The sequence below is a fragment of the Oryza glaberrima genome, chromosome 2 (genome assembly GCF_000147395.1).
Source record: "Oryza glaberrima chromosome 2, OglaRS2, whole genome shotgun sequence".
Taxonomy (NCBI): domain Eukaryota; kingdom Viridiplantae; phylum Streptophyta; class Magnoliopsida; order Poales; family Poaceae; genus Oryza; species Oryza glaberrima.
The window spans coordinates 4,517,046-4,540,541 of record NC_068327.1 but is presented as its reverse complement, the minus strand read 5'-3'; the positions used below and the strand labels follow the sequence as shown (position 1 = coordinate 4,540,541).

General features: G+C 44.0%; 4 protein-coding genes and 1 pseudogene across 4 annotated transcripts; 1 reads left to right on the top strand and 4 right to left on the bottom strand.

Annotated features, from left to right (window-relative positions):
* The first annotated feature begins 194 nt into the window (after positions 1-194).
* LOC127764524 (uncharacterized) lies at positions 195-3,886 on the top strand. Its single transcript, XM_052289412.1, has 2 exons — positions 195-411; positions 1,007-3,886. The coding sequence occupies exons 1-2, from the start codon at positions 322-324 to the stop codon at positions 3,206-3,208; spliced, it is 2,292 nt and encodes a 763-aa protein (XP_052145372.1). The 5' UTR covers positions 195-321; the 3' UTR covers positions 3,209-3,886.
* Positions 3,887-4,295: 409 nt separating this feature from the next.
* LOC127761640 (desmethyl-deoxy-podophyllotoxin synthase-like) lies at positions 4,296-6,774 on the bottom strand (annotated as a pseudogene).
* A 2,346-nt stretch (positions 6,775-9,120) lies between these two features.
* On the bottom strand, positions 9,121-11,073 carry LOC127763741 (desmethyl-deoxy-podophyllotoxin synthase-like). The gene is made up of 2 exons (XM_052288535.1): positions 10,117-11,073; positions 9,121-9,880 (listed from the first exon to the last, which is right to left on the bottom strand). The coding sequence occupies exons 1-2, from the start codon at positions 11,071-11,073 to the stop codon at positions 9,203-9,205; spliced, it is 1,635 nt and encodes a 544-aa protein (XP_052144495.1). The 3' UTR covers positions 9,121-9,202.
* A 2,650-nt stretch (positions 11,074-13,723) lies between these two features.
* Positions 13,724-15,712, bottom strand: LOC127763948 (desmethyl-deoxy-podophyllotoxin synthase-like). Its single transcript, XM_052288755.1, has 2 exons — positions 14,753-15,712; positions 13,724-14,504 (listed from the first exon to the last, which is right to left on the bottom strand). Exons 1-2 carry the CDS (start codon positions 15,674-15,676, stop codon positions 13,884-13,886), a joined length of 1,545 nt encoding a protein of 514 aa, XP_052144715.1. The 5' UTR covers positions 15,677-15,712; the 3' UTR covers positions 13,724-13,883.
* Positions 15,713-19,990: 4,278 nt separating this feature from the next.
* On the bottom strand, positions 19,991-21,996 carry LOC127764097 (desmethyl-deoxy-podophyllotoxin synthase-like). Its single transcript, XM_052288927.1, has 2 exons — positions 21,064-21,996; positions 19,991-20,721 (listed from the first exon to the last, which is right to left on the bottom strand). Exons 1-2 carry the CDS (start codon positions 21,994-21,996, stop codon positions 20,101-20,103), a joined length of 1,554 nt encoding a protein of 517 aa, XP_052144887.1. The 3' UTR covers positions 19,991-20,100.
* Between the last annotated feature and the right edge of the window lie 1,500 nt (positions 21,997-23,496).

Below are 23,496 nucleotides of genomic sequence, written 5' to 3'. Positions count from 1 at the left end.
AATAAAAATGAAACGGCACCAGAACCCAGAACAGCAAGCAACACAAACCCATCAAAACAAACAAAACAAAAAGAAAATAAAAAGAAAAAAAAAAGAGCAAGCGACACGAGCGTCACGTGTCACGCTTACTCGAGTCATCAATCATCTACTACACCCCACCCCACTCCACTGCACTGCACTGCAGTCCACACGCGTCCGGTTCGGCCTCCACATCATCATCTCCTCTCCTCTCTCGTCTCCGCGCGCCGTGAGCCGTCCGATCTCGCGCGGGCGGCCGTGATCCGCTCCCTCCCCCCCCCCCCACCCATGTGCTAGGCCGCCATGCCACCCCTCTCCCCTTCCTCCTCGCCGCCGGCGACGGCGGCGGCGGCTCTCCGCTGCGGCTCCCCGTCGTGCCCCCCCGTCACACATGTGAGCATCCCTTCCCATCTCCTCGTATCTCCTCTCTCGTTGCTCGTTGTTCGTTGTTGGTGGTGTGTGTTCTCGTTCGGTTTCCGATTCCGAGCTCGTCTACTAGCGGTTTGAAGGGGACGGAGGATCGGATTTTTTTTGGTTTTCTAGTTCAAGTTGTGCTGCCTGGTAGTGGTAGTTTTTTAATTAGGAGTTTTTTGGCTAAAATTGGTTTGACGGTGGTCAATTCCGGTACATCTTTAAACTAATCTTTTTTTTTGCGATGATCTTTAAACTAATCTTGATAACGGAGAACCTAACGAGAACTATTAGCGATTGTAATTTGTGTGTGGCGATAGATTTGGGATCAAAATTCATCCGCTGCGCTATGTCGCTTTGCTGAAGATTGAAACTATGTGTGAATAAATATAGTTCTGAATTTTTAGTTCAGAGTTAACTTTGGCATACTATATCATTTCAGTCCTTTGGTTCACCGGGAGAATTTTCATGTACAAATAAAATCCCCATTTTTGCAGATAGGTTCACTAGGAGGTGTCCTGTTGCAACTTTTTTCTAGCAGTCTACTGATGCACACTGTTTTCTGCAATCCCGACAGGTGCTGTTCAGGCAGAAGTTGAGTTTCATGGTGTCATTTCAAGCTCAACATATGAGATGTGCTCCTCATTTGATCAAATCAGTTGTTAAAGGTATTAGAGCAAATATCACTGATGGCGAGAATGGAGCAACTGAACCAGCTAGGGAGCTATTGGAGCGGCTGTTTGCGAAGACGCAAAGGTTGGATACCAGTGCTTCCCAGGATAGTGAGCTGAGTATGAGCATTGATGTACTGAAGTCTGAATTTGAGGCCGCCTTGTCTACCTTGAGGAAGAAAGAGAGGGATCTCCGAGATGCGGAGAATCGGGTTTCAGTTGATCAGGTACGCCTGAACCGGGCGAAGAAGGATCTTGATCAGAGAGAGCGTGGGATCAATAGAGCATATGCAAGGCAACAGGAAATGGAGAGATCACTGGGTAAGGCAAGTAGAGATCTGGTTTTACAAGTGAGGCAGATCGATAACCTGAAGCTTCTTGTTGATGAGCAAGACAAGAAAATTGCCAGCTCACAAGATTTGCTTTCTCAGAAGGTAACTGAAGTGGAAAAGCTTAAGCAAGATATGTTGAAGAAGAATGAAGAAGTAACCTTGATGCGTTCAGAGATCAAGTCCAAGGAACAGCTGCTTCTTGAAGCTAATCAGGCTGCTGAGCAGCAAGAAGCAACAATTAAGGAGCTCCGGAGTGAAATTAAAAGAAAAGAAATTGATTTTTCAAGATCGAATGAATTGAGAAAGGCCAATGAACAGAAACTAAAAATCGCCGAGCAAGAACTTGAGAGGCAGAATATGGGATGGTTAGCAGCACAGAAAGAGTTAAAGGAAGTGGCGCAACTAGCATGCAAGGATATGGATGGTATCAAGGATACAGTCAGTGACTTCAAACGTGTGAGGTCTCTGCTGGATGCTGTACGGTCTGAACTAATCGCTTCAAAAGAGGCTTTCTCCTCCTCTCGAAAACAGATAGAAGATCAAGCAGTGCAGATGCAGAAACAAGTTCAAGAACTCTCCGGTCAAAGGCTATTGCTTTCATCTTTCAACCAGAACTTGGAAGCTGCTCGGTTGGAGATTCAAGGCAAGGCAAAGGAGCTCAATGCTGCACAGTCTCGCTGTCATGAACTTGAATCACTGTTACTTCAGGAAAAGGAGAAGGTTGAGTCTCTGGAAGCAGTGTTAACAAAAGAAAGAGAGAGCTTAGAAGAGAAAACCAAAGAAGTTGAGTTGCTTCAAAAGGCGCTCGTTCAGAAGGAAAATGAGCACAGCAATTCATTAAAGCTTGTTGAAATAAAAGAATCTGAGCTGTTAGAAGCCCGAAATGAAGTCCAAGATATGAAATCAAAGGTGGAATCTATCCAAATAGCTGTTCAGGAGAAGGATTCAGAGCTTTCTGAAACACAACGCAGACTTGCTGAAGTGAACAGTGAAGTTGTTGAACTAAAGCAGCTGCTAGATAGCAAGGAAGATCAACTTGTTCAGGTTAGAACCGAATTACAGGATAAAGAACAACACATACAGACACTACAGAATAAACTGGATAGCATGAAATTCAGTTGCTCACAAGCTGAATCTGTGGTGCAAAAGATAGCTGAACTCACTGGCAATCTTGCTAGTTCAGTAGAAGGCGAAGAGATGGACATTTATGCATTGCTGGATGATGAGATTTCGAGCACAGGTACAGCCCTCAAGTCCAATTTGCACAAGCATAATCAACTGGAGGCTGACATAGAGATGTTAAAAGAATCCTTGCATCAGAAGGACATGGATTTAAGAGCTGCCCATGAAGCACTTGACGTGAAAGATCAAGAGCTGAAGGCGGTAATGAGAAGGTGGGATGTGAAGGAGGAGGTAGACAAGTTGGAAGGGTTCCTGAAAGATCCTAGTGACATCAAGAGACCTTCTGATTTTTCCGTTCATATGGGGCTCCAAAATCTTCAAACTGAAGCTGCGGAGGTGGAGGCACTTGCTGCTACTACTACATTGAAGAAACTTGCAGATATGGCTAAGGGATTCCTGAGAAGTGGCAAAACTGATTCTGGCATCAATCTGGTTGCATCGCCAAGTGTAAACAGTACTAGAATTGTTTCCAAGACCAAACCAAACAAGGAAATGGATATGATTCTTGATGCTGAAAAGGAAATTGCCGGGCTCTTTTCGTTGACAGAACAGCTCATTACTGAGGCTGGAATAGATGTTGCTCACCAAGCATAGCTTCAGAACCCAGAAATGTATATCATATTGCAGTTTTGCAACATTTAGATAGTTGCTGTGAAGATTCAGCTGAAATTGTTAGCGTTTTCATTTCTTTTGCTTTGGGTCTCATCGCCCTGTTTGCTGTTGGATTGCTCTGCTCCAAGGGCGAAAGGGAGACATCGATGTTGATATGCCTCTTACTGTTTACATGATATATTGCATCTGCTGAAATCCTAGAAAAAAAATGATAAATTTGTGATCCAAAACCCCTTCTCTAGTCAGCCAGTGGCGGATTTGCTGACAACCTAGGCAGCTGCCTGTAATTCATATTCTCCAAAACTCCTTCAGGCCGGAGTTAATGAAGATATCCAAAGCCTGTAAAATTGTTGCTGATTTTGGAGAGGTGAGAAATAGTGAAGGATTTTACTTTCTGGACGGATACCAGGTTGCCCTTGATTTTGGTCAGCTTTCGACATGTAGATTTGCTGAATTATATCTGTTTTTCTCTTCTCTGTAGTTTCCCATCGGAGAGCTGTTGATTCTCATCATGTTATCCATATGTTAACCTGGAAAAATTGTACAGAATTTGCTGCTCAGCTTTAGTGTATTTATTTATTTTTTTGACTGAAAAAGGTAGAGGGGCTCTACCTTATAACCATTTTATTAATGGTAGTCAAGGTGTTATAACAGGAGTACAAAGATTTAGTGTATTTATCGTGCAAAAAACTGTAAGCATTTCTCGAAGTGCATAATCTAGCTTCCTATTTTTAAAACATAAATCTAACATCCCTGTTTCAGAACATAAATCTATTGTTCCAATTATCTGTATCGCCTTAGTGAGTCAGAGCGCATGTCCCAGAAATGGATCTTGCAGATGCACCAACTTTTTTTTTTTTTGACTTGTAGAATTTCACACTGAAGTTTATAGCCTTATTTCTTTTCTGATGAAACCACGTCGTGATTCATTTTATTTACCGAAATAAAGTGCGCATTCCCCCTCTCAAAACAAAAGTGCAAACGAAGTTTGAGCGCGCGCTCTCTCTCTCTCTCAAAACAAAATAAACAAAAGTACTCTCTCAAAACAAACAGAAGTTTGAGCTCTCTCTCAAAACAGAAATACAGAAGAAGTTTGAGCTCTCTCACAAAATAGAAGTGCAGAAGAAGTTTGAGTTTGCGGCACACGGAGGATGGGGCGGAGGTGAAGGTCGTTCTTCCTCCGAACAGTAAGGGCCATCTCCTCTATCATGTCCAGCTCACTTGCTGTCATTCCGCAAGGGAGCTCCTAGTCGAAGTGGAAGAGCAGGGTAGAAAACAGTAGATCCATGATAGCTTCCGCAAAGGCTAGACCAGGGCACATCCTCCTTCCCGCCCCGAATAGTATGAACTCCATGTCCATGCCTTTGAAGTCTATGGTACTATTTACGAACCGCTCTAGCCTAAACACCTCAGCATCATCCCAATAATTAGGATCCCTGCCAATAGCCACGCATTAACAAATACGGTGGTACCTTTTGGAATATCATATCCCATGATCTTGCACGGCTCACGGCATTGTCTCGGGACAAGCAAGGGCGCTGCAGGGTGAAGCCTTAAGGTCTCCTTAATAACGAGCTTTAAGTACTTTAGATCGGACAAATCATCCTTTGTCACCCTTGGCTTCCCTGCTAGTTTGTCACGCAACTCGGCCTGTACCTTTCGCATAACCCTTGGATTCTTCATGAGCTCCGACATGGCCCATTGGATCACGGTTGCAGATGTCTCACTCCCTCCACTAAAGAGATCCTAGGAGAAAAAAACAAGAAAAAAATTGAGATTAACATCAGATGTACCATCTACTACTACTACTCCCTTAGTTCCATACTGTAAATCGTTGGACTTTTTTTTTCTAGCCAAACTTCTTTAACTTTGATCAAGTTTATAGAAAAATATCATAGTATTTTCAACACAAAATAAACATATTATCAAAATATATTCAATGTTAGATTTAATGAAACTAATTTTAGATGTTGTTAAATTTTTCTGTAAATTTAGTCAAACATAACAAAGTTTGGCTAGAAAAAAAATCAAACGACTTATAATATAAAACGGAGGGAGTAGTAGAGTAACTAAGCATGTATAATCTACCATGGTAGCACATGGATTTTAATTTGTATTTAATTTGAATTTTCATCATAGTGTCACTGCTACTTACAAGGATGACAGCTTTGATTTGTCCCATGGTGAAAGGCGTCTCGAGCTCTCCTTGTTTCTGTATGCCGAGGAGCACGCCTATGAGGTCCTGGTGTTTGTCCTCCTCCGCGCCGGCGTCCACCATGTCTTCCGCCTTGCGCTCCTGGTGCTGCAGGATGGCGTGGTCCATGAGCTTGAAGAGCTTCTCGCGGTTCACCTCCGCTCGCAGCACTGCGCTGCCGATGGCGCTTGCCGTCGTCGACGACGGGAACATGTCGTCGAGGCTGAACCCGTCGAGGAGCTTCATGTTGGGAATAGTCCTACATTGCTAATCTAGGGGGAGTTGAACCAACTTAAAAGTGGGAGAGCCCCTCACCTCTTGAGCTAGCTTTTGGGGTGTAGCAAGTGAGGGCTTTCTCCCGGTTGGGCCAACGTCTCCCGGTTTTGGGCCAACACTTCACCTACTCGGCGAAAGTGGGAGAGCCCCTCACCTCTTGAGCTAGCTTTTAGGGTGTAGCAGGTGGGCTTTCTCCCGGTTGGGCCAACGTCTCCCGGTTTTGGGCCAACACTTCACCTGCTCGGCGAGCCCCCTCCAAGAACTCGTCGCGCCTCTCGAACCTGGCCCCGATCATGGCGCGCAGCGCCGCGTCCGAGACGGCCGCCGCGATCCGCTCGGTGAGGTTGACGGCCGCCTCGCTCAAAAACTTATCTAACATTAGATGTGGTAAACTGTAATAAATTGTGGACGTGAACCACATATGTCCTTAATATCAAAGAATTCGCAAAAGTAGCAAACCACATATGTCCTTAATATCAAAGAATTCGCAAAAGTAGCAACATTGTACCACCCTGCCTCCAAAATCCGCATTAGTCCGCTCTACACGTTGAGCGGACCCACATTCGTATGGTATCCCGCTTACACTTTCGTCCTCGCTTCGTGTAAAAGGGTTAACACAAGGATACTATGGTTGGAGCACCAAGGCTTATAAGCAGACCCTCACCCACCTAAACTTTCAAGGTGGTACTAAACCACCACTACACAACCACTTCTGGGCCACATGGGCCAAACACCACATGGGCCAAACACACGAGCGCGCCCACGACGCGGCGCAACGTCCGGACGCGGCGCGCGCTGAGCAGCTCGACGACGCAGATCTTGCGGAGCTGCCGTCGCCGGGGGGGCGCATCCGCCGCACGGTGGGGCTCAGCGGCCGGCGCGCGAGGTCGGCCATGGCGCGGTGGACGAGGCTCTCGCCCATCAGGTGGTGCATGCTCCCGATCACCGGCAGCCGCCACGGGCCAGGCGGCAGCTTCACCCCGTCGCCGCCGTTCGTCAGCTTGAGCGGGAGCACGGCAAGGAGGAACAGCGGCGTGAAGGCGACGAGGATGCCGACGCAGGCGAGGACGTGATCCATGGCGATCAGATCGCGGCGAGGCGAGTGCAGTGCAAGTGCAACATTGCAGCTTCGCAAGGTTAACACATACGTAGTATATATGAGGCTTCGGCGCCAATTAAGTGACAAAGACTACCGTTTAATTCTGCGAGTATTTGGAGTGGCATATAGTAGTAGTAGATAGGTAGGTACGGGCTCACTGCTTCAATTCCCGGTGCTAGTCATCTCGAGGTGGCCCATGCTTTGCTCCATGTAAGGTTGTCACTATCGGATACTAGGTAGTACTCTCTCCATTCTAAATTAATTTATATATAGTTTCTTTTGATGTTATTTCTAAATGATCTATATATTTATGTTTATTTATTAAGTCTATTCGTTATTTGTGCATTGGAGTAAATGGACATTGATGCATGCATTCACACAAGTATTTATATCCCACATGTAATATCTTGATTTGTTATTGGCTAGAAAATATTGGGGATGGTGTATACATCGAGTTTGTTGCTAGAGTAAATATAGTATGAGAGAGTTATTAGCTTTTCTTGGTCTTGGTGTACCTATAAAATATGTAGATCAATTTAGAATGGAGGGAGTAACGTTTTGCTCAAAGTAATATCGTATCGTAGAATCGTAACGTAGTATCGGGATACTATGAGATTTTATTTTTTTAAGTTTAATTAATATTTACATTAATTATATATAGCCATTCTATATAAAGAAAATATAGTAATGATATATGTCATACAAATAGAGACATTTATCAAGAGAAACCACGTTGATTTTGATATATTTAACTGATTTTTATATAAATTTGAGCATATTTATTTACATTATTTTCAAACCATGCTATTTTAAATAATATTTTGTAGTATCGTAAGAATCATAGAATTGGGATACCACCTAAGATTTCGTAGGATCATGTAGTAATGAATAGTAGGATCGCGATAGTATAAAAATAGGATACTAGGTGGGATCGGTATCGTTTCAGCTTGGTAGGATCGTAGTATCGTAAGATACTAGGATACGAATCGAGATACTGACAACCTTGGCTCCATGTCCACGTCTTAAAAAAAAAACTCAACCTAGAAGAGAATTTGACCACTCCTAATACAATGAATTTGGGCTACGCTTTATCCAAATTCGTTGTCCTAGGAGGAGTCACATCCCCTCATAGGTTGAGTTTTTTTTTGGGACGGAGGGATCGTAGTACATGCTACTCCAAACAAGGTGAGGCACTACTTGTCTACTTTGGTTCGGGGTTCAAATTACTCTCTCTATTTTATATTATGACTTCTTCTAAGTTAAAGTTTGATAAGTTTATAGAAAAATATAGTACTATTTTCAACCCAAAACAAACATATTATTAAAATATATTCAATGTTATAATTAATGAAAATAATTTGATATTTTAGGTGTTGCTGTTTTTTTTAAACTTATCAAACTTAATAAAGTTTAACTAGAAAAAAAGTCAAACAACTTATAATATAAAACGGAGAGATTTTCGGTATTTGTATCGGATACTGAAGTTTCTCAGTTTTTAGTTATTTTATCCGAAATAATTTGAAATTTTAACAACATTTGCCAAATACATAAAACCATGAAATATCCAAAAAAAAATCGGCCGAAATAATTTCCAGAGGGGGTTTTGGGTGGGGTGTGGGTGGGTGGGTTTCCGAAATTTTGACCCTAGTTCGGTTGCTTTGTTAAAATCAAGGTATAAATGGGGAAGCATACAAACATACGACAGTGTTTTATGGTTTCAGTCCTATGTCGACGAGTATTACGTATACCATTATAGAGCTATTAATTTTAATCATATGGGGGATTTTATCTTTTTTACCATAAGATACTTTATATTCGTTATAAATAAATTTTGGTCCATACTAATACCTGAGATACTAAGACTACTAAGGCTGTGCTCGGATGTGAAGTTGGAAACTCACCTCCCACGCACGCAAAACGGAGTACCATATTTTCTTATAATTAATTAAATATTTACTTTTAAAAAGATAGATTAATATGATTTTTTAAAGCAACTTTCGTTTATAAACCTTTTGCAGCACACTGTTTAGCATTTTAAAAAGCGTGCACATGAAACACGAGGAAGGTGAGTTGCGAAAGTTGGGGAAGAACACAGCCTAAATGGCTGTCGATGACAGCAAAATTACTCTAACCGTATGTAATAGTGTGTAAAACAGATTTTGCTGCTCAGATTTAATGTATTTATCGTGGAAAATTGTATGCATTTCTCGAACAGCATAATCCAGCTAGCTTCCAGTTTCAAAACACAAATCTCTATGGTAGTATGGTTCCATCGAGGTCATCACAGAGCTAGAATGTCTTAAGAATGAAACTTGTCGATGCACCAACTTTTTTCTGACTCATTTAATAGTGAAGTTTCTAGTCTTAAAACTTTCCCCTATTATATGAAATCATATTGTAACCCATTTTATTTATCTACACGAAGTGCCCCTCTCTCTCTCTCTCTCTCAACAAAACTACGGAAGTTTGACCTTACAACACACGGAGGATGGGGGCGGAGGTGAAGGTCATTCTTCCTCCGGACGGTGATGCCCATCTCCTCTGTCATATCCAGCTCGGTCGTTGCCATTCCATTAGGGAGTTCCCAGTCAAAGTGGTAGAGCAGCGCAGCAAGCAGAAGTTCCATGATTGCTTCTGCGAATGCCATACCAGGACATATTCTTCGTCCTGCGCCAAACGGTATGAACTCGAGGTCCATGCCCTTGAAGTCAACAGTACTATGTTCAAACCGTTCTGGTCTAAACTCCTCAGCGTCATCCCAGTACTTTGGGTCTCTGCCGATAGCCCACGCGTTAACAAATACAGTGGTGCCTTTTAGAACATCATACCCCATGACTTTGCATGATTCACGACACTCTCTTGCGACAAGCAGTGGTACCACAGGGTGAAGCCTTAAGGTCTCCTTAATAATGAGCTTTACATACTTTAAGCCAGACAAATCATCCTCTGTCACAGTTGGCTTTCTCCTAAGTTTGTCACGTAGCTCGGCTTGTGTCTTTTGCATAACCATTGGGTTCTTTATTAGCTCCGACATCGCCCATTGAAGCGTAGTCGCTGATGTCTCGCTACCTCCACTAAAGAGATCCTATAAAAAGTTAAAAGATCGAATGAAAAATACTACAAAGATTTGAGAGCTGTACCATCTAATTAAGCAAATATAATCCACCATGATAGCACATACTCTCTCCGTCCTAAAATAAATCAACCTCATACGAGATATGATACACTATAGTACACTTAATCTGAACATGTTACTCTGGGACGAAGAGAGCAGATATATTTTACTTTGCTTTTAATATGACAAGTGTCAATTTTACTTACAAGGATAACAGCTTTGATTTGTTCCATGGTGAGAGGCGTCTCGAGCTCCCCTTGTTTCTGTATGTTCAGGAGCACGTCTATGAGGTCTTGGTTCTTGTCGTCCTCGACGCCGGCGCCGCCGTCTACCACGGCGGCCTCCGCCCGCTGCTGCTGGTGCTGCCGGATGGCGCAGTCCATGAGCTCGTAGAGCTTCCTGCTGTTCGCCTCCGCTCGCCGCGCCCTGCCGCCGATGGCGCTCGCCAGCCACGACGACGGGAACAGGTCGTCGAGGCTGAACCCGCCGAGGAGCTTCATCTGCTCGGTGAGCTCCTGCAAGAACTCGTCGCGCCGCTCGAACCTGTCCCCGATCATGGCGCGCAGCGCCGCGTCCGAGACGGCCTCCGCGATCCGCTCGGTGAAGTTGACGGCCGCCTCCTCGCCGGGCGACGCGGCGGCGGCGGCGAGCGCGCCCACGAGGCGGCCGGCCTCCTCCTCCCGGACGCGGCGGAACGACCGGACGCGGCGCGCGCTGAGGAGCTCGACGACGCAGATCTTGCGGAGCTGACGCCACAGCGCGCCGTACGGCGCGAGCGCCACCCCGGCGCCGCCGGGCCGCAGCCGCCGCGCGGTCGGGTTGAGCGCCCGGTCGGCGAACGCGAGGTCGTGCGTCCGCGTGACCGCGCGCGCGGCGCCGGGCGACGAGGCCACCACGACGGGGACCTCCCCGAGCTGCAGGTACACGAGCGGCGCGTCGCCGAGCCGGCGCGCGATGCGCGCCATGGCGCGGTGGAGGAGCCGGTCGCCCACCACGTGGTGCAGGCTCCCGATGACCGGCAGCCGCCACGGCCCAGGCGGCAGCCTCACGCCACCACCACCACCACCACCACCACCACCACCACTCCTCGCCAGCTTCACCCGAAGCATGGCGAAGACGACGACGACGACGACGGCGACGACGCAGGCGACGGCGTCGTACATGGTGATCAGATGATCGACGACGACAACGTAAGTACGCGAACGCGAGTGCAATGCAATGCAGGATAGCTAGCTAGCTAGGCTAGGGAACAGATATATACGAGGCGATGGAGATGAGATGACAAAGAGAGCCGTTTCATCTGCAAGATCGATGCACGGCGCACGGCGGCGCCGTCTTGGCGCGGGGCGCCATTGCAGATGAGCTCGAGGCTGGCTGCTGCTGCTGCCTGCTGCTACACGCCACGGAAACCGCGTTGTCTCGTCATGCGGTGGCGCCGCGAGCGGTGCCCACTGAATTGAGATGGCAACGGCAGATATCATAAGAGGCTAAGATTTTTGCAACGGCCCGGACACTGTACTTATCCTTGTGTTTTCTTGCTGCTTTTGAGGCCATGTATTTACATCTCATAATTTGGGGAATTTGAAATATCTCGTTTTCATGTGGGGGAATTGAACTGTAAACATAGTACCGCTCGAAACTCTAATTCTCAATCCCATGTAATGTGCCACAAATGGATGCTATATATATCTCCATCTCAATTAATCAAACAGAGAGAAAAACATACAAATTGCTTACTTCATATATCTAAAGAAGAAAAAAATGAACAAAAGGAGAGAGCAGTAATGCTTGAGTTGCCTTGCTAAAGTCCCCATAAAATACATTTTATTTGATGTCGTTTTGAGGTGGAGGTGCCACATAGACCATCTCTTATCTATCTATTTTTTTTGTTGTGTATATCCACTTATAAATATAGAGAACGGATCTCTACCCATTATCAAAATTAAATCCATCCATATCTATCTATCTAACTATCTATCTTTTAGTGTATATCCACTTGTGAACACAGAGGCAATATCTCTATCCATTATCAAAATTAAATCTATCTATCTATATCTACCTATCTTTTTTTTTGCGAGGGCTATATCTACCTATCTTGACTGTGTATAGAGACTGGTTCTCTGTGCATTATGATAAATAAATAAATCAATCAATCTATCTATCTATCTATTAACTGTGTATATCCATTTTTGGTTACGGAGGTTGGATCTATATCCATTATTAAAAAATAAACCTACTTGTTTATATCTATCAATATATCTATTATATTAAAAAATAGAAAAAAAATGGAGGCAACACGTTTCTTTTGGAGGCTAAAAATTCTCATATTAATCAAAGAATAAAAGAAAGATCCTGGCCATTAAATTATATTGTTCAAATTATACCTCTGTGTAGATTGTTCAATATAGTTGTGTACAAAATACAATTTTATTTATAAAAATAGAAGCTAAGAGTCGTATATCGAATCTATTTGTATTTATAAAATGCCTCTATATACAAATTACAATTGAGTAAGAAATTCAAATTTGTTTTTATTTTCATGTAGATATTATAATTGCATACTTCTATTTATAAAAATAGAAGATAAGAGTTGTATTTCAAATCTAATTATACCTTTACCTACCTTTGTGTGAAATTATACACGAGAATCCTCTAGTTATTATATTTCAAATTTTTCTGCTTGATCTGGGCATTTTTCTCTTTGAAATTATGTAGCTTTCACTTCTATATTGTTAACAGTAGCAACATGTATGTATATTCCAACATGCCTCCCCCCCCCCCCCAAAAAAAAAAAAAAAGAAAAAAATAGGCCATACAACATGTGGATTGAACATACTAGCGTAGTATCGTTCAACTTTCCATCTCCAAGTTCATCCTCTGAGGCTTTGAACTCTGTGAAGAACTAACAAGAGAAACGAACAAACCTATTAACCATGTAGCCTAGTGGTTACAGTGATCTGAGTAGTACCCAAGGTCCTGAGTTCAAATCTCCTATGGAGTGAATTTCAGATTGGGTTGTTTGCGGGGCTAAGTTCCCTATTTCAATGGCCGTATATATCCGGTTGGATGTAGAGGCCGGGTAGAAAATACCCTTCTCTAAAAGAAAAACATAGCAAGGTGCAGACGTGCAGTGCAGATGGCAACATAGAAAACAAAGAAGTTTAGGAAAAGTTAGAAGTTTATGTGTGTAGGAAAGTTTTGGATGTGATGTGGTGTGATGTGATGTGATGGAAAGTCGGAAGTTTGGAGTAGTTGGGGGTGAACTAAACAAGGCCTCAATTGGCGATGGCAACGTTGGTGGTGTTGCTGTTGTCTGCTGCTCTCACCTCTTCTTGATCGTTAGGATTCAGGCCTCAGTGCAGTTTCAGGCTTGCAACAGTTAGCACTCGCGCGGACGCTCGGCGACAGCGCTACGCTACACGGCCGACGGAACTCGGCAAGGCACTCGGATGCGCGGATGCGGCAGCAGATGGAACTGATCGGCTGCCTGAAACGAGCTAGACAGGATGAACGACTGACGGGCGACGTACGGCGGCGGATGCTATCCTGCGTAGTGTTTTTTTTTTTTAACGTACACAAGAATTGCACGTTAATATATTAGAAGAATAGAGGTTTTATCCTGCGCAGTGTTTCCTGAGGACACGTTATGCGCGGCGAGCGGTTGCAAAGCCGGCAATCTCGCGACTCGCGTTCGTATATACGTGACCGGCTCTTCGGACTCACTTACACTACAATAGTTAGCTGCCAACCATTGGAGACATTTAACTATTTAATTCCTTTGATTCTTCGATAAATAAATCGTAGTGCCACAAATCACAACAAAGAAACACATAACCTTATTAAGAACATCAAACATTGAAAAACAAGGAGAGTTTATTAAAGCCGCCACGAGTGGCGAGGTATATTTTGTAAGATCTTATGTAGAGGCATCACAAGCATAGATACTGATTGCGCACATTGAGGAAGGTAGGTGCTATGCGGTAAGAGGCACACGAAGAGTTGGGAGCAGGTAGAGATCATTCTTCCTTCGGATGGTGAGGCCCATGTCCTCAGTCATGTCCAACTCCTCCGGTGCTGCCCCGTTAGGGAGTTCCCAGTTAAAGTGGTAGAGCAGCGTGGCGAGGATGAACTCTATGCTGACCTGGGCTAATGCCAAGCCAGGGCAGATCCTGCGTCCGGCCCCATATGGAGTGAACTCATAGTTTGTGCCCTTGAGATCGATCTCACTATCCTCAAACCGCTCTGGTTTGAATGTCTCGGCGTCATCCCAATGTTTGGGGTCCCTCATTATTGCCCACGAGTTTATAAATATGACACTGCCTTGGGGCACGTCATACCCCATGATCTGGCAAGTTTGCTGGCACACCCTTGGGGTGAGCAATGGCAATACCGGATGCAGCCTATGAGTCTCCTTGACAATCATCTTCACATACGTTAGGTCTACCATGTCGGCCTCAGTCACTGTGGGCTTCCCTTTGAGGATGCTTCGCACCTCGTTCTGTGCTTTCTCCATCACTCTTGGGTTCCTCACCAGCTCTGACATTGCCCACTGGATCGCATTCGAGGATGTCTCACTTCCCGCACAAAAGAGCTCCTATACAATGACAAAATGCAACATATGTGAAACTTTGACCTGATAAAAAACTAAGGAAAATAGATATGCTACATCAAGTTAAAGACAATATGCAAGTGTGTGTGTATATATTACCCATCTGAAATTTAATTTGTGATCTGAACTGTTTTTCTTCAACAAATTCAGAGTAACAGAAAATTCTTATCTGAACAATCATAATAGTAGAAAACTTATATATGAACATTAAGAGCAGTAGCAAAGTTACTTACTAGGATGACAGCTTTCAAGTTGCCGGCAGTAAGAGGCACCTCGAGGCTACCTTCCTTGTGTATCCTGATGAGCTCATCCATCAAGTCATCCTCCTCCTCCTTGGCGATGTCAGGCGGCGGCGCGGCCATGGCCTCCTTTTGCTGCTGCCGCTGGCGGAAGGCGCTGTCCACCAGCTCGTAGGACGCCCGGTTGACCGCCTCGCCGCGGCGCCGCGAGCCGCCGATGGCGCCGGCGAGCCACGACGACGGGAACAGGTCGTCGAGGCTGAACCCGGAGGCGAGCTTGACGATCTCCGGGAGGACCTCGAGGAAGTCCTCCCGCCTCTCGAACCTCTCACCGATCATGGGGCGCATCGTGGTGTCCGCGATGGCCACCTTGATCCGCTCGGTGAGGTTCACGGCCTGTCCCGGCGGCGTCGCGGCGACGGCGGCGACGAGGCGGCCGGCCTCCTCCTCGCGGACGCCGTGGAACGAGCTGACGCGGCGGACGCTGAGCAGCTTGACGATGCAGATCTTGCGGAGCTGGCGCAACAGCGTGCCGTAGGGCTCGAAGAAGATGCCCTTCCCCTGCGCGCGCAGCTTCTGGACGGTCGGCGGCCACGGCCGCGACGCGAAGTTGATGTCGTGCGTCTTCATGATCTCGCGCGCCGCGTCGGCGCACGACACGACGATGGCCGGGACCTCACCGATCTCCATGTACATGAGCGGCGGCGCGCCGAGCTGCCGCACGACGTCGGCCAGCGCGCGGTGGACGAGCGGGCTGCGGCGGAGGAGGTGGAAGCTGCCGATGAACGGCAGCCGCGACGGGCTGGGCGGCAGGTTCAGCCCGTCCCACTCCCTGCGCGGCGCGAGGAGGATGCGAGCGAGCGAGAGAACAACGAGGACGGCGGCGGCGGCGGCGGCGAAGCACGAGACCTGCTCCATGGCGGCGGGTGGTGGCTGTGAGTGATGGTGGAGTGGTGTGTGGTGAGGTGAGTGCCATGGAGGAGATGCACCCGGCTATTTATACACAGGAGAAGGTTAGTGACAGCAGAGACTTCCAACCTGGACTCCTGGAGAACATTGGCACATAGTTAATACACCACTATATGGTTGGACAGGTGTCTAGCTAGTGAAGAAGAGGGAGAAGATAAATATGTATTAATATTTTATTAATATAGAGTGTATAAGTATTTTATTAACTACACGAGAAGATATATATGTATTTATGACGGCTATATATATGGTCGGGCAAGTGTCTATTAAATAGAGTTCGCTTAAAAATAAGTCGAATGTATTAATATTTTTTTATTACACGAGAATATATATATATATATATATATATTTGAAGAAGGAAAAAAAAACAAACGGAGAGCACTGTTTGAGTTGTCTTGTTAAAGTCCCCATAAAAATACATTTTATTTGACGTCATCTTGAGGTGGAGGCGCCACATAGATCATCTCTTATCTTTCTATTTATTATTGTGTATATCCACTTATAAATATAAATATAGAGACCATATCTCTATCCATTATCAAAATTAAATCCATCCATATCTATCTATCTTTTATGTGTATATCCACTTGTGAATGCAGAGGCAATATCTCTATGCATTAGCAAAATTAAATCTATCTATCTATATCTACCTATCTTGGCGGTGTATAGAGATTGTACTCCGTTCAGTATCTATCTATCTATCTATCTACTTATGAACACAGAGGCAATATCTCTATCCATTATCAAAATTAAATCTATCTATCTATATCTACCTATCTTGGCTGTGTATAGAGACTGGTTCTCTATCCATTATCTATCTATCTTTTATGTGTATATCCACTTGTGAACGTAGAGGCAATATCTCTATCCATTATCAAAACTAAATCTATCTATTTAAATCTACCTATCTTGGCTGTGTATAGAGATTGGTTCTCTGTCCACTATCTATGTATGTATATATGTATCTATCTATCTATCTATTACCTGTGTATATCAATTTATGGATACAATGATCGGATCTTGTCGATGTTTTAGATCATGACTACTGTATTTATATAGTAAGGGGATCATTGGTACCAGGGTATATGCGAGATTGAGGTAAAAGAGACGGAGTATATACAGGTTCGGACCCCTTATTCATCAGAATCAGGTAATAACCCTACTCCTGTTGCCAAAGCCGATGTTGCTCTTATTCATCAGAATTACACAAGTACAATATTTGAGATAACCTATCTAGTTGTCGTCAACTTGGCAGCATGGAACACCAACACGTTGTCGACGACAGGGTAGTCTTCCTCCTCGAATAAGTACCCGGCAAGATTAGAGATAGCACTAGATCCCTCTTGTCATCCTCCGTAGGTGCCAGATTAGGTATGTCTAGGCTTATTTCTGATGTCGATATCCGGCGGCGTGTATTGGTGTCTATTCTGACAGATGTTGTCTTCGTCTCTCTCCCTCTCCCTTTCCTCCTAATGGGTCTTGCATTTATACTCATAGATGTCTCATTGTCCAAGTAGAACTAGGGAGACCAATATGCATACAATCCGAGTAGTTCTTACAGTTTCCATGTAGAACTCTACTTGTTCTTCCTTATCCGGAACTCCTTCTATATACGTGGTATGATTCCATATAGGACTTGGTATATGGTGAGCCCCGCCAAGCTTAGTTGATTACTATTAGGTATATGTTATCCATAACCTTACAAATCTATATCCATATATTGTTAAAAAAATAAACCTATCTATTTATATCTACCGATCTATCTACTATATATAGTAAAAATAGATAAAAGATGAAGGCAACACATTTCTTCTAGAGGCTAAAAATTCTCACTTAATTGAAGAATAAAAAGAAAGATCTTGGCCATTAAATTATAGTATTCAAAATATAGCGGTGTAGATTGTTCAATATAGTTGTGTAAAAAAACAATTTTATTTATAAAAACAGAAGCTAAGAGCCATATATTGAATCTAATTGTTATACAAATTATAGTTGAGTATGAAAGTCAATTATGTTTTTATTTTCATGTAGATATTACAACTGCATACTTGTACCTATAAAAATGGAAGATAAGAGTTGTAATTCAAATCTAATTATACCTTTGTTAACGACCAAATTTGGTAATCCAAGTAACGGAGATGAAGATGGGATCGAAGCGGAGTTCGAGATGGAGATCGCTCCGGAAACAGAGTAAGGATCTGAAGTCCGAGTCGGCTGCGATCAGGATCGGCAGAGTCCGAGTTGGACAGGGTTAGCCGATTGAGCCGAATCTGACAATATGACACGGCATGCATTGTCGGGTTGAGTTAATGTGCTTCATGATGATTGCCACGTATGGATAGAGTCCTGAAAAGGCAATTGTATCTATTAATTAGGACATTTCATGTAATTTCCTTAGAGATATGTTTTGGGCAAAAGTCTGCCGCAAAAACTTATGGTATCTTAGAGTTTGTTAGAGATAAGAGTCATGTACGATATGGACATATTTTGTAATCTTGGGTATAAATAGACCCCGAACCCTATGTAATCAATCTAACACACGTTCAATACAATCTTGGCGTATCGCCACCCTTTTACTTTCGTTTTGTTTCGACGAGTTCTTGCTTTCGGGTTGAGCTACATCGGTTTCGATCTTCAACTATTATTATGGCGTCTTGCGATCTCGGGATTAGTGCTTCCATCTTTATGATACTCTAATCTTGTTTATATAATTCGTCGAGTTATCATATATCCCATATAATCTCCAACAATATCGTTATCTAACCTCCAATCGGCTAACGTCTGTTATTAGAAGGTAGCCGATTAGGTTAAATACCGATGTTAACTTAGATTATATAGGATATTCACCACTCTATGAAACATCCAACGGTTTGATTGTCTAGATATTGTCCTTCTTTTCATACTTATAGCTGCATCAGTTGGGTTTGACCTTATAAGTCGTGATTAGAATCTCAATCTCTAGCCTGCTTTTGGTTGCCGATTAGGGTAGCATCGAGGTTTCAGCCGATCTTACCTGATTTAACTACATTTATCTTATATGCTTGATTGACATGTTAAATCTGCCCTTTATGATTAAAATCTTGTTGCATTTATGTATATTAGGCTTTTGTTTGGTATATTTTTGCTTTAATATCTTAATATAGAGTAGTATCGGAGTATTAGCCGATACATGCTAGATCTATCTGATCGGCTATGCTATGAACATATATAGTCTTGTTGTTAATATATATTTCGATTTAAGTGATTTATACTGTCTCGGCATGGCGACCGATCTATCCCAATCACTTGATTTAAGTATATATCGACATAGAGACTATATATTGTTAATATCTACAGCCGATCGAATAGATTTAGTTCTTTCTTACTTATTCATGACTGCCGATCGATTCACATATGACATCGGCTCAAAGATAAATGATATGTCATCGGCAACTAGCTGATCAGCTATCGTTTATGAATTTAACTGCGGTTTCTTTGTCTTTATTTCTTGTTGATTGCATGATCAAATCAACTGGCACGCTCATACACCTAAAGGCAAGCTTTTGAACCTGCACTTGAGTTAAGCAGATCTCCCAGGCCTCGTGTTTTCACATCAACATCCTTTACCTCGTGAAATTATACGTGAAAATTCTCTAGTTATTATATTCCAAAATTTTCTGCTCGATTTGGACAATTTTTCTTTGGAAAATATGTGGTTTCCACTTCTATATTATCAACAATAGCAACATGCTCGTATAGTCCAGCATGCCAAAAAAAAAACATGCCCATACAACTTGTGGAATGAATTCAAAGGCCGTGTGCTTAAAATCAATTGTGTTATCTGTGATTCGCTCTAGCTTGAACTCCTTGGGCAGCCTTTGTCCCAATATTTAGGGTCCCCAAAAATCACCTACACCTTGATAAATGCGGTGGTATCTTTTGCAAGGTTTTAAATCTCCTGCTATAGCTATACAACTTCCCAGAAGATAGTTGTTTAAGGATCTAGCTATTTGCTCCCATATACTATAATTTAACAACTATCCGGAGGACACGTTATGCGCGGCGGCCTCACGGCTACAAAGCTGGTAATGTCGCGACTCGCGTTCATGTACACACTGTCGATCGGTTTTTAGCATCGGTTGCACTTCGATAGTTAGCTGCCTCCTGTTGGAGTCAATGAACTATTTTTGTTGATTCTCCCGTAAGTAAATCGCAGTGCCAGAAATCACAGCAATGAAACATGGAACCTTATTAAGAAAGCCAAACATAGAAAAATAAGGAGATTTCTGTCGGTTTATTAAAGCCGAAACGAGCAGCGAGGTGCAACTGGTGCGACCTCATGTAGAGGCATCACAAGCACACATACTGATTGCACACATCAAGGACGGAAGGTGCTATGCGGTAAGAGGCACACGGAGAGTTGGGAGCAAGTAGAGATCCTTCTTCCTTCGGATGGTGATGCCCATCTCCTCAGTCATGTCCAGCTCCTCCGGTGCAGCCCCGTTAGGGAGCTCCCAGTCGAAGTGGTAGAGCAGAGTGGCGAGCATGAACTCTATGCTGGCCTGGGCTAATGCCAAGCCAGGGCAGATCCTACGTCCAGCCCCAAATGGTGTGAACTCATAGTTTGTACCCTTGAGGTCGATCTCACCATCCTCAAACCGCTCCGGTTTGAAAGTCTCGGCATCATCCCAATGCTTGGGGTCCCTCATTATCGCCCACGAGTTTATAAATATGACACTACCTTGGGGCACATCATACCCCATGATCTGGCAAGTTTGCTGGCACTCCCTTGGGATGAGCAACGGCAACACCGGGTGTAGCCTATGAGTCTCCTTGACAATCATTTTCAGATACTTTAGGTTGGCCACGTCGGCTTCGGTCACCGATGGCTTCCCTTTGAGGATGCTTCGAACCTCGTTTTGTGCTTTCTCCATCACTCTTGGGTTTCTCATCAGCTCTGACATTGCCCATTGGAGCGCATCCGAGGATGTCTCGCTTCCAGCACCAAAGAGATCCTGTACAATGCCAAAATGCAACACATGTGAAACTTTAACCAGATAAACAACTAAGGAAAATACATATGCTACATCAAGTTAATTGAACACTATCTGCAAGAACATATATATATATATATATATATATATATATATATATATATATATATATATATATATATATATATATATATATATATATATATATATATATATATATACACTCTTCTGAACTTTTGTCTGAACTGTTTTTTTCCTTCAAAAACAAAATCAGAGTAGCAGAAAAATCTTACCTGAACAACCAGAGTAGTAGAAAAGCTCTATTCTGATCTGAACATTCAGGGGAGTAAGAAAAATACTTACTAGGATGACGGCTTTCAAGTTGCCAGCAGTAAGAGGCACCTCGAGGCTACCTTCCTTGTGTATCCTGATGAGCTCATCCATCAAATCATCCTCCTCCTCCTTGGCGATGTCAGGCGGCGACGCGGCCATGGCCTCCCTTTGCTGCTGCCGCTGGCGGAAGGCGCTGTCCACCAGCTCGTAGGATGTCCGGTGGCTCGCCTCGCCGCGGCGCTGCGAGCCGCCGATGGCGCAGGCGAGCCACGACGACGGGAACAGATCGTCGAGGCTGAACCCGGAGGCGATCTTGACGATCTCCGGGAGGAGCTCGAGGAAGTCCTCACGCCTCTCGAACCTCTCCCCGATCATGGGGCGCATCGTGGTGTCCGCGATGACCACCTCGATCCGCTCGGTCAGGTTCACGGCCTGTCCCGGCGGCGTCGCGGCGACGGCGGCGACGAGGCGGCCGGCCTCCTCCTCGCGGACGCCGTGGAACGAGCTGACGCGGCGGACGCTGAGCAGCTTGACGATGCAGATCTTGCGGAGCTGGCGCCACAGCGCGCCGTAGGGCGCGAAGAAGATGCCCTTCCCCTGCGCGCGCAGCTTCCGGATGGTCGGCGGCCACGGCCGCGACGCGAACTTGATGTCGTGCGTCTTCGTGACCTCGCGCGCCGCGTCGGCGGACGACACGACGATGGCCGGGAGCTCGCCGATCCTCATGTACATGAGCGGCGGCGAGCCGAGCTGCCGCGCGACGTCGGCCAGCGCGCGGTGGACGAGCGGGCTGCGGCGGAGGAGGTGGAAGCTGCCGATGAACGGCAGCCGCGGCGGGCTGGGCGGCAGGTTCAGCCCGTCCCACTCCCCGCGCGGCGCGCGGAGCATGCGGGCGAGCAAGAGAACCAACACGACGACGACGGCGACGGCGGCGGCGGCGGCGAAGCACGGGACCTGCTCCATGGCGGCGGCTGTGGATGTGTGGTGAGGTGAGCGCCATGGACGAGATGCACCCAGCTATTTATACATGGGAGAAGGTTGGTGGCAGCAGAGGCTTCCAACCTGGAGAATATTGGCAGATAGTTAAGGCGAAATCAATTCTTAATGAGAAAGTTAATGAAGTGGTGTGGCTTGATAGCTGTAATTTTGATGATACCTTGTACATCCAGAAAAAAAGACAAATATAGTACTCCACCACTGCATGGTTGGACAGGGTGTCTAGTGAAGAAGAGGGAGAGTTAGCTTAAAAAGTGAGTGTATTAGTATTTTATTAATTACACCAAAAGATATGTATGTATTCATGGCATCTATGTATGGTTGGACAAGTGTCTATTGAAGGAGAGTTTGCTTAAAAATAAGTATAATGTTTTAATATTTTTTATTACACGAGAAGATATGTATGTATTTATGGTACCTATGTATGGTTGGACAAGTGCTTATTGAAGGAGAGTTTACTTAAAAATAAATATAATGTTTTAATATTTTTTATTACACGAGAATATATATATGTACTCATGGCACCTGTGTATGGTTGGACAAGTGTCTAGTAAGGGAGTGGAAGATTTCGCTTAAAAAAATAAGTAGAGCATATTACTACTTTTTAGTACACGGATGATACATATCTATATATGGTAACTGTGTTTGGTTGGATAAGTGCATATATATATATATATATATATATATATATATATATAGACACACACACACGACAATATATAGACACGTACCTCATACTCATACACTCGTGAACATGCCACTTAACCCAAGTAAGTAGAGTATAATATATTCCTACATCTTGAACTTAGAATCCACTCTCCCTTTGCTGTTGTCAGATCACTTGGTAGCTATGGACAGTGGAGTTCTGTCATGCCTTCAATAATAAACTGACTCATATGTAAATCAAAACCAACTAGCTGGAGATTTATTGTTAGAGATAGGGAGATAATCAATTATTAGTTGTATAGATGTCTGGCACATTAATTAGATACTTTCTCAATATCAAAATATAAGGGATTTATGATGGAGAGATAATCAATTATTAGTTGTATAGATATCTGGCGCATTAATTATATATTTTCTCAGTCTCAAAATATAAGGATATTAATATAAGGAGATAATCAATTATTACTGTATAGATATCTAGCGCATAATTAGATATTTTCTCAGTCTCAAAATATAAGAGATTTAAATAGAGAGATAATCAATTATTAGCTGTATATATATCTAGCACATTAATTAGATACTTTCTTGGTCTCAAAGTATAAGAGATTTAAGATAGGGAGATAACTAATTATTAGCTGTATAGATATCTGGCACATTAATTAGATACTTTCTCAATCTCAAAATATAAGGTATTTTAGATAGGGAGAGAATCAATTATTAGCTGTATAGATATCTAAGATCTGGCACATTAATTAGATACTTTCTCAGTCTCAAAATATAAGAGAATTAAGATAGGGAGAC

What these genes read in the sequence shown, in the direction of transcription:
- LOC127764524 (XM_052289412.1), top strand. Translation starts at nt 322, where the DNA reads ATGCCACCCCTCTCCCCTTCCTCCTCGCCGCCGGCGACGGCGGCGGCG. An exon ending in CGTGCCCCCCCGTCACACAT is followed by an intron (nt 412 to 1,006) that starts GTGAGCATCCCT and finishes CAATCCCGACAG; the next exon opens with GTGCTGTTCAGGCAGAAGTT.
- LOC127763948 (XM_052288755.1), bottom strand. Translation starts at nt 15,676, where the DNA reads ATGGAGCAGGTCTCGTGCTTCGCCGCCGCCGCCGCCGCCGTCCTCGTT. An exon ending in ACTTGAAAGCTGTCATCCTA is followed by an intron (nt 14,505 to 14,752) that starts GTAAGTAACTTT and finishes GTCATTGTATAG; the next exon opens with GAGCTCTTTTGTGCGGGAAG.
- LOC127763741 (XM_052288535.1), bottom strand. Translation starts at nt 11,073, where the DNA reads ATGTACGACGCCGTCGCCTGCGTCGTCGCCGTCGTCGTCGTCGTCGTC. An exon ending in AAATCAAAGCTGTTATCCTT is followed by an intron (nt 9,881 to 10,116) that starts GTAAGTAAAATT and finishes AACTTTTTATAG; the next exon opens with GATCTCTTTAGTGGAGGTAG.
- LOC127764097 (XM_052288927.1), bottom strand. Translation starts at nt 21,996, where the DNA reads ATGGAGCAGGTCCCGTGCTTCGCCGCCGCCGCCGCCGTCGCCGTCGTC. An exon ending in ACTTGAAAGCCGTCATCCTA is followed by an intron (nt 20,722 to 21,063) that starts GTAAGTATTTTT and finishes GGCATTGTACAG; the next exon opens with GATCTCTTTGGTGCTGGAAG.